At 44.0% G+C, this 9,695-nt stretch overlaps 2 protein-coding genes across 2 annotated transcripts in view; both read left to right on the forward strand.

Annotated features, from left to right (window-relative positions):
• The first annotated feature begins 164 nt into the window (after positions 1–164).
• Positions 165–6,236, forward strand: LOC103271360 (vasculin-like protein 1). Its single transcript, XM_008068834.2, has 5 exons — positions 165–1,001; positions 1,557–1,715; positions 3,236–3,360; positions 4,201–4,303; positions 5,156–6,236. The coding sequence occupies exons 1-5, from the start codon at positions 885–887 to the stop codon at positions 5,306–5,308; spliced, it is 657 nt and encodes a 218-aa protein (XP_008067025.1). The 5' UTR covers positions 165–884; the 3' UTR covers positions 5,309–6,236.
• Positions 6,237–9,028: 2,792 nt separating this feature from the next.
• Positions 9,029–9,695, forward strand: part of CCDC17 (coiled-coil domain containing 17) — a 4,309-nt gene continuing 3,642 nt past the window's right edge. The window contains exons 1-3 of the mRNA XM_008068839.1: positions 9,029–9,202; positions 9,285–9,359; positions 9,474–9,690. Of these exons, the coding sequence (XP_008067030.1) occupies positions 9,029–9,202; positions 9,285–9,359; positions 9,474–9,690 (466 nt within the window). The remainder of the gene's footprint in view (positions 9,203–9,284; positions 9,360–9,473; positions 9,691–9,695) is intronic.

Here is a 9,695-nt window from a genome sequence, read left to right on the forward strand (position 1 = left end):
TCACCTCAGCCTCCCAAAGGCGCGGGATTACAGGCTGAGCCACTGAGCCCGGCTAAGCCTCATCTTTCTTGATCTATTCAGATAGTGTAGTTGACTCAGTAATCAGGCTGCACTATGCTTCCATCATAGTTGGGACCATGGCCAGTGTGACAAAGTGGGCCCAGACCCTGCAAGACTGAGCAGAAGCAGGGCCTCTGGACTAAATCAGCATTGTCCAACCATTTACAGTATCCACCCTGGCCTGGTACTAGTCTATTGCCATCAAAGTTCCTAGAAAACAGCATTTTTCTGATGTACTTTATAGAATTTCAAGATTGCATCAGAAGTTAAGCACACTATTTAAAGAAAAGTTGACTAGGTGCAATGTCTTACACCTGCTATCTTAGCACTTTGGGAGACTGAGGCAGGAAAATTGCTTGAAGCCAGGGGTTCGAGACTAGTCAGAGCAACATAATGAGATTCTACAAATGAAAATAAGCATTTTCGGGTCCAGTAAGTTTGGAAAATGCTATATAACTGCCTTTCAAACTCTTATGTGCAGTTAAATGCATTGAGAATTGTCACAGTGAAGAAATCTATTGAACTTTGGTCATTATAGCACGTCCTAGGTTTACTAAACTAGAGCACTCTTTTTTGAGCAGTACCTATAAATGTCCCATGGCTCTTCTGTTTCTCGCCTTCCTCTTTTTCCTTCAAGTGACTAACCTCCAAAAGAGGTACATGCCTCCCAAACATATTGAGACAGGTAAGCTCTGGACACTTATGTGCCCACATAACATTTCACTCTTTGCTTTATGATTTTATTAGCTGAGGTTCTGTTTGTGTGTTTGTTGACTGATTTGTTCTTTCATCCCTTGTAGCCTAATGCATGGAAAGTTAATAGAATGGAACACAAGTCAGGATCCTTTTCCTGCAGCCGGGATTCTGCTTTTACCAGTCCAGTCTCTGTTACCAAACCAGTGATATTGGCTGGTGGTACAGCTCTAAGTTCTCCCAAAGAGGTGAGTGAGGATAAAGCAGCGCAGACTTTTCTAAAGTTGCCGTTTCTCATTTATTTTAACAAATATACAGTATAACATGTTTAGCTATAATGCCATTTCATTTATATCTATGCTCAGAGTGGTTTCTGGCGGGTAGGGGCAGGGTTGAGAAAGCAGGAGTTTATTAAGACAGAAAAGCTCCCAAGCCGGAGGGGACCCAAAAGAGGGTTGCCCCAGAGTGTTTTCATAATTGATGTTTTCTGTTGGCATACAAAAGTGTGGGCAGTGACTGGGTAGGATAAATGCTCTCTCGTGGACCGAGGTCGTCCTCTGTTAGACTGGCGTTCTGCTGGTGTCTTCAGACAGATCAAAGAGGTGCTATGTAAGCCAGCCAGTCTTAATTATACAAACCCTGCATAACTGAAGTCTGTGTAAATAAAGGGATTGTTTGGTAAGAGGCAGAGTAGAGTGATAGACTACTAGACTCTCAAAATCAGTGCCCTGTAGAAGTGAACCAGAGAATCCCAGTTCTTGCTCTTTGCTGTCAGGAGCAACCTATTTATGGTATTTGCCCAGAGTCCCTCCAGCACCACCCCTCCAATTGAGATCAGCTCCTCTCGTCTGACCAAATTGACCCGCCGAACCACTGACAGGAAGAGTGAGTTCCTGAAGACTCTGAAAGATGACCGGAATGGAGACTTCTCAGAGAACAGAGACTGTGACAAATTGGAGGATGTAAGAGCACAGGGTTTTTCTGGGGCAACATAGGCATCTTCCTTTGTTATATATGTGCTTTCTTCTTCTTAAAAGATATGGTAAGATTTTTAAATGTACAGAGATATTATCTGTAGGAGTAGCAAACAGCCTTTTAGAGCCTCTAGTAGAGTGAGTTTAGTCCTTTGTTCAGCAAAGGTACGGAAGGACATATTGATTGCTTCCAAGTGTTGACGTTAAGAATCAAGTTGCAGCCGGGCTCGGTGGTTCAGCCTGTAATCCCGTGCCTTTGGGAGGCTGAGGTGAGTGGATGGCCTGAGCCCGCGGGTTCGAGACCCACCTGTGCAGCGAGACCTCATCTCTACAATAAATTAAAAAATCAGCCGGGCGTGGTAACGCATGCCTGTAATTCCGGCTACTTGGAAGGCTGAGGCGGAAGGATCGCTGGAGCCCAGCCGGTCGAGGCTGCGGTGGCCAGGAGCGGCCACTGCACTCCAGTCTGGGCAACAGAGTGAGACTCCAACTCAAAAAAAAAAAAAAATCAAGTTGCTGTGAACATCCATGTGTAGGTTTTTGTGTTGCCATAAGTTATCAGCTCCTTTAGGTAAATACTAAGGAGCACACTTGCTGTATTATATGATACGAGCATGTTTAGTTTGTTAAGAAACCACTAAATTGTCTTCCAAAGTGAATGTACCATCTTGCGTTCCCACCAGCAATGAATGAGAATTCCTATGGCTCCACATCCTCACTAGCTTGTTGATATTACCCGTTTTCTGGATTTTGGCCCTTCTCATAGTTGTGTAATTGTAATTTGCATTTCTGTAATGACATGATGTACAGCATCCATCTATATTTTCTTCGATGATGTGTCTGTTCAGGTCTTCTGCCCATTTTTTAAATGAGGTTGTTTTCTTACTGAGTTTTAAGAGTTGTTTGTTTATGTTTTGTGTTTTACATTTAAGTCTGTGACCTATTTTGAATTCATTTTTGTGAAGGGTGTAAGGTGTTTGTTTAGGTTTTGTTTTGGTTTTGGTTTTTTTTGCATGTGGCTGTCCAGTTCTGTTATCGTTTGTTAAAAAGACTCTTTTCTCCATTGTGTTACCTTTGCTCCTGTGTTCAAAGATCAGTTGACTATTTATGTGGATCTATTTCTGAGCTCTATTCTGTTCCATTAAACTATTTGTGTATTCTTTTACTAAGACTACACTTTTTTTTACACCTCTTGTGAACACTTCTTAACACTCTCTTTTAATTACCTTAGCTTTTATAGTAAGTCTTAATGTTGGGTCATGTTAGCCCTTTGACTTTGTTTTTCTCCTTCAGTATTGTGGTAGCTGTTCTGGATATTTTGCCTTTCCATATAAATTTTAGAATAGATTTGTTGCTATAGCAGGTCCTTATAAGTGGAGGAAATCTATGGGCTGAGGCTGTCTTTTGGAAAGTACTTTCCTGAGTTCTGACTCCTTGATTTTGTATGTTGCTTATCTTGCCACAAAAGAACCTTAAACCAAATCCGTCCTTCTTTTTCCTTATTGCAGTTGGAGGACAACAGCACATCTGAACCAAAGGAAAATGGAGAGGAAGGCTGTCACCAGAATGGTCTTGCTCTCCCAATAGTGGAAGAAGGAGAGGTTCTCTCACACTCTCTGGAAGCAGAGCACAGGTGAGTGAGGAGACCATCACAGGACATGCGGTGTATGACCCATAAGGACTGTGTTCATACTTCTGAAGACATGCCAGTCAGAGTCTGGTATACAGAGAGAAGTGCCCCTTCATCATAACATGTTCTCTCTGTATGCCCCCAGGTTGGCCTGTTGATTACCAGGCATTCTTTCACAGACTTGGCCAACTTTTTTATAATCTCCTCTCCAAGGCTTTCATATATTTTTTAAATTTCAGACCCAGTTTTTGGTTGCACTTCTTTCTCACCCCTCTCCCCCGCCCCCTTTTTTTCTTTTTGAGTGGAGTCTCTGACACCCAGGCTGGAGTGCAGTGGCACAATCACGGCTTACCACAGCCTTGACCTCCTGGACTCAAGCAATCCTCCTGCCTCAGCCTCCCTTGTAACTAGGACAACAGACATGCGCTGCCACACACAACTAATTTCTTTTTTAGAAGTGAAGTCTTGCTTTGTGGCTCATTCTGGTCTCAATTGACTGGCCTCAAAGACCCTTTCACCTTAGCCTCCCAAAGTGATGGGATATTAGGGATTTCTTCCTCTGTTTTGGTCTATGAGACAGAGCGCCCTTGTAGTTAGGCCTTCTTTATGCTGTCTTGGTTTCTGCTTCTACTCTCTTCTGTAGCTCTTATTCTCTCAACTGTGGAGAGCCTTCATTTAATTATCAGCACTTGAGTAGCCATAATTAAAGCTTGTCCCACAGGGAAGAACACAGAAGTCCTTCTTTAGCATCTATTACCCTGGGCAGGAAAATGTTCTGGAAAGTGGTAGGCTGCACACTTAGGCTTAATGGTGTCATATTTTCTTTGCCTCTGCCTCCACCAGGTTATTGAAAGCAATGGGATGGCAGGAATATCCTGAAAATGATGAGAATTGCCTTCCCCTCACAGAGGATGAACTCAAAGAATTCCACATGAAGTCAGAACAGGTATGTCATAACCTTTCCTGGAGACCAGTTAATGACTAGGAGAATAAGGAGTCTCAACAGTCATAATTAAATGTGAGAGAAAGACCTTGAAAAGAAAATACAAAGTAAATTACCATAGTAGAAGTGTAAAGGTACATCTAACTCTGCCTGGACAATAGGGATCTCAAGTGGTGGATACAAAAACCAAATTGGTGATTAGTAGATTCCAGGAAGTTGGCATATGTTCTTTCTTCCTAACCCCTTACCAGAACCCCACTAAGCTATATTCCAGAGTAATTGTCTGAACCTCTGTGTTTCAAGAAGCAGGCTTATCTTCCGCTGCTTCCTGCCCTCTACTATAGTTTTCTTCTGGTGCTCTGGCCAGAGCTAAAAAGCCGTATAGCTTTTGTAAATTCAATGAATGAATGCTTGCATTCTTCTCTGAATAAAACACTGCTAGATCCTACAGTAAGCAAAACAAATGGGGTTTCTACAAACCACCTTGATCTTACTTTCTGGTAGCATATATTTACAGCATAAATTACAGTTGGATAAGTCCTTAAAAGGGACAAAGTACAGGCTGACATATAAGACCTTGCCACTCAGAACTCTCAGAGTCTCAAATTCTACTCCAGACATACTAAATCTGCATTTGTAAAGGATCCTTAGGTGACTAATTTGCACATTAATGTTTAAAAAGCACTGCTGTAAGAGATCTTAGGGGGATCTCTTGGAAGGGCCCCTCTCTGCCCCACTGCCCCCCAGTTTTACCTGGAATCAGTCGAGTCCTGGCCTTTCCCAGGGACCATGGGTCAGTGCAGTTGTTGATGGCTTTCTTTTTTTTTTTTTTTTTCTCTCCCATGCTAACCGCAGCTGAGAAAAAATGGCTTTGGAAAGAATGGCTTCTTGCAGAGCCGCAGTTCTAGCCTGTTCTCCCCTTGGAGAAGCACTTGTAAAGCAGAGTTTGAGGACTTGGACACAGAAACCAGTAGCAGTGAAACATCAGATGACGATGCCTGGAAGTAGGCATATAAATGCTCACAGTTGAATCTGACCCAGTTAACTCTGTTTGTGTAGGGAGTAGTATACAAAAGAAATCGTTCTTTTCCTTTTCCTTTCTTATGTTATTGAATTCTTCATGCACAAGGGAAATAATCATATCCCAAAGAGAGAGCAATTGACTTGTTTAGGTTTTGTTGTTGTTGTTCTCTGTTATCTGCTTAATAGAGAGAAGATTGTGTGGTGGGAAAGATTGTTAAGATGTATGTACACACACACACAGTATATACGGGCGATGCACAGGTGGGAGCTGGCAGTGCAGAGAAGAGGAGACACTGGTCTGCAGCAACAGCTTCTACCAGCCCTTGGGGCACTCACCCCTGTGCTCAAGCAATCATTGTCAATGACAAAGGAACTATTGAAGTTATAATTGTATTAAATTAATGCTAATAATTTGGATATTTTATTTTATTTTTGGCTGCTCGGGTAACTTTAGCCCTTAATTAACCAAGCATATGTGGTTTGTTTTTGTTTTTTCTTTTTCCTTTTTGGGTACAGCTGTAAAATATTTGGATATAGGAAATGTGTTATTCTTGCAGCCTTGATATTCAGGGTGGAGTGTAAAATATAAATTTTTGTGAGATTTCAAAGATTAAGATTATTTTGATAACATTATTTACAGATTGAAAAGATGTGGTTATCACAAGTCTGTTGGGGGGAAACTACTGCATAAAATAACTAACTTGGAATAAATATTTTGCATCAGTTTGGATTGTCTTGTGTAAGAAATATATTTTCCTTAAAATTAGATGAGTGGATTCTTTTTAAGGGGAAATATTTTTAGAAGTTGGGGGGAAATGTTAATTCAGACACACCTGTTTCTTTCTCCTTTCAGCAGATACTTTTTTGATGCAGAGAATCCTGTGCAATAAATTATCGGTAATAAAGTCAGAAACCAAAAAATTTTCCTTCCAGAAACTGTTTTTCAGCGCCCATGTGTTTATCAATGTACATATTTTAAGGGAAGTCTGTTCCTTGGTTTTGCTGCTAAATAAGAACTTAGAGGGCAAAAACCTGAGCCCAATGCTGGCTGGGTGGCCAGTGGAAGAAGCAGGTTTTTTTAATTCAACAGATACTTTCTAAGCCTCTATTGTATGTTACAGACATTGTGTGAGGCCCTGGGAATGCAAGAAGAGCCTGATAGGGAAGAATAAATGGTTTTATTAGAAAAGATGAAACCTTAGGCCAAGATCAAGATCTGATGGACAAGTACAAGTTAAATATTGGCCCTCTTTTTCTGTACCTATAGTAATTAGTCCCTAATGGATATAGGGGACCAAGATCATACTCTAATAGGAGACAATCAGAGAAATAATAAACCTGATTGCATGTTAGAAAGTAACTTGTACAATCAGAGAAATAATAAACCTGATTGCATGTTAGAAAGTAACTTGTGCCGGGCTCGGTGGCTCAGCCTGTAATCCCGCGCCTTTGGGAGGCTGAGGTGAGTGGATTGCCTGAGCCCGCGGGTGCAAGACCTCATCTCTACAATAAATCAAAAAATCAGCCGGGCGTGGTAGCGCATGCCTGTAATTCCGGCTACTTGGAAGGCTGAGGCAGAAGGATCGCCGGAGCCCAGCAGGCGAGGCTGTGGTGGCCAGGAGTGGCCACTGCACTCCAGTCTGGGCGACAGAGTGAGACTCCAACTCAAAAAAGAAAGAAAGAGAGTAACTTGTAGCGTGTACCAGAGGGAGTAGATAGAGGTTAGAGGCAGAGAGAGCTAGATTTTAAAGGCCAGGAAGGCAGGAACCCTGTCTGCCACGGTGTATTTATAGTCCCTACTGGTATTATGAGACATTATGTGCAAACTGTAGCAGTGGCAGTAAGAACTATTAACGTATTTCATTGAATGTAAGATGGCAACTATAAAGGCATTTTGCGTAGTAATACAAAACTTGCCGATTAAAGTATGACACTCCTTTAATTGTGAATACTGATGTGCATCTTGTAATCAGTGAAACACAGATGCACCTCAGTTTACAATGAGGAGGTCCTAATAAATTAAGTTGAAAATACATCAAAAATGCGCTTAATATACCTGATCTACTCAACATCATAGCGTAGCCTCACCTACCTTAAACATGCTCAGAACACTTACATTTAGCCCACATTTGGGCAGAATCATCTGGCAGCACAGTCCACCATAAAGTTTTCAGTGACTGTGTGTGGTTGACTGGGAGCTGCCACTTGCTGCTGCCTAGCATGTCTGTTACTAGCCTGAGAAAAGAAATCCAGTGTACAGTTTCTACTGAATGCATTTCACTTTTGTACCATTCTGAAGTCAAACCATTGAAAGTAGGAATCATATATTGTCACAAAATACAAATTTGGAAGTTGAGAAGTTGATTGAGATTTTATCTTTGCCATTTACTTGTTCTCTCAAAACATAAAAAATGTACTTTTTCTCAGCTGGAATTAAGCTGGACTGAAATAACATACTTTGAAATTCTTTGTAACTTGCTATTACTCTTTACATATTGCATTTGGAGAATTAAACCCCTCTCTTTAGAAAACAGGGATTCATAAGAAATATAAGGCCACTTCAGAGCTCCTGCTTTATAACTTCAGTGTGTATATTTTGAGAAGATTGGGGTTGGGGTGGAGGTTTGACCCGTGGTTAAGGGCCTGTGTGGGCCCCCCCCACCAGGCTTTGAGAAAAACATCTTGATTACCTTATTGATAGATTCACTGTGTCTCCACAGCTTTCATTTCTTGGACTGTGCTAATTATCTCCCTCCCTTTACTCCACTAGGGAGAGACCACTATCCCTGGTGCAACCTGGTTGTGCACAAGCTATGGTTGCTTCCAGAGAGGCATGTTGGTAGCAAGAGCCGATTTTCCGGTCAGGGGAAAGACATGGTTTCCAGGCAGAATGCTAAAAAGGGCAGACTGCCTCCTCTCCCAGGTGTTCTGTGAATTGCAGAATAGCACTAACTGTGTTATGACATTCACTTTCATACAGCAGTGAAAAAGATGACACTTGCCTGTCGGACGCTATTAAATTACCAATGATGGAGTAAGTGCTAAAGGCCCAGCTAGTGCAGGAAGCAGCTGGGTTTTTCCCCTTTATTAATACAGACAGGGAAACCAAGCCCCAGGCTGAGGGTGGTGGCTCACGCCTATAATCCCAGCACTTTGGCAAGCTGAGGTAAGAGGATTCCCAGAGCCCACGGGTTCGAGACCAGCCCAGACAACTTGGTGAGACCTCATCTCTACAATAAATCAAAAAATTAGCCGGGCATGGTGGCAGGTGCCTATAGTTCCAGCTACTTGGAAGGCTGAAACGAAAGGATCGCCTGAGCCCAGCAAGTAGAGGCTGTGGTGGCTGTGAGTGTGCCACTGCACTCCAGCCTGGGACAGAGTGAGAGACTCCAACTCAAAAAAAAAAAAAAAAAAATCCTTGCCCAAGTTCTTGCAATGAAGTAGAACAGACTTTTGTGACACTTTTTCAAGTCTGGCTCCTCCCAAAGGTGGCCAGGGTTTCCCCGCCCATTTTCCTGACCTGAGACCTGTGGTTGCTGCCCAGGGAGCTAAGGCTCCTCCCCAAACAAAACATGAAGCTCTCTTAGACCTAATAGATCTTTCCTCCCTGCCTCTGGCTTTCTGTCTCCTTCATCCTCTGCTTTTCCCCGTCCTCTGTCCCTTCTTCTGCAGGTCTCAACTGGTGTTGGGAAACGGGTCTCATCCATGGACTCCCACCCTGGGGAACCAGGGCTCCTGCTCTGTGAGACCTGTGACATGGCTTTCCACTCCTCCGCCCTGTTAGCCACCCACACTCAGCGCTTCTGCATTGGCCGCCCGACCCAGGAGGTGACACGTGGGGCACAGCTGTCAGAAGCTCCTGAACTACAGGGTGCTGTGGTAAGGGCTTCCTCCGTGGCCATGGGTGGGTAATGCAGCGAGCTGGACCCTCACCATTCCTCTTCCTACGCCTTGTCCCCAGGTTGTGCCACAGGAACTCCACGGCCTCCCAGACCAGGAGGCCAGTAAATCTGCTCTAAAGAGGTTAACACAGGAGGTACACCCACCTGCCTTTCGCCAGGGCTCAAACAGGCAGCGGCCTCCCCAAACCTCGAGATCCTACGTGGGACACGTTGTGCCGTCACAGATCGCGAATCACTGTCACCCCCAGGTGCAGTGGCTGCGGCTGTCCCTGCAGGAAATGCAGCCCTGGAGAGCCGAGGTCCCCGGGGGGCCCACGAGGCCCTGGAGACTCTCGGGGGCGCCGCCCCAGGACCCCGCCCCCGAGGCTGCAGGGAGCCCCGGCGAGCGGCTGCGGGCGCTGTACGGGACTCGTGCGAGGCGCCTGGCGGAGACGGAAGCACAGAGCCGGGCCCTGGAGCGCCGCCGCGAG

The sequence above is a fragment of the Carlito syrichta genome, unplaced genomic scaffold (assembly GCF_000164805.1).
Source record: "Carlito syrichta isolate Samal-C Ts95f unplaced genomic scaffold, Tarsius_syrichta-2.0.1 Scaffold311587, whole genome shotgun sequence".
NCBI lineage: Eukaryota > Metazoa > Chordata > Mammalia > Primates > Tarsiidae > Carlito > Carlito syrichta.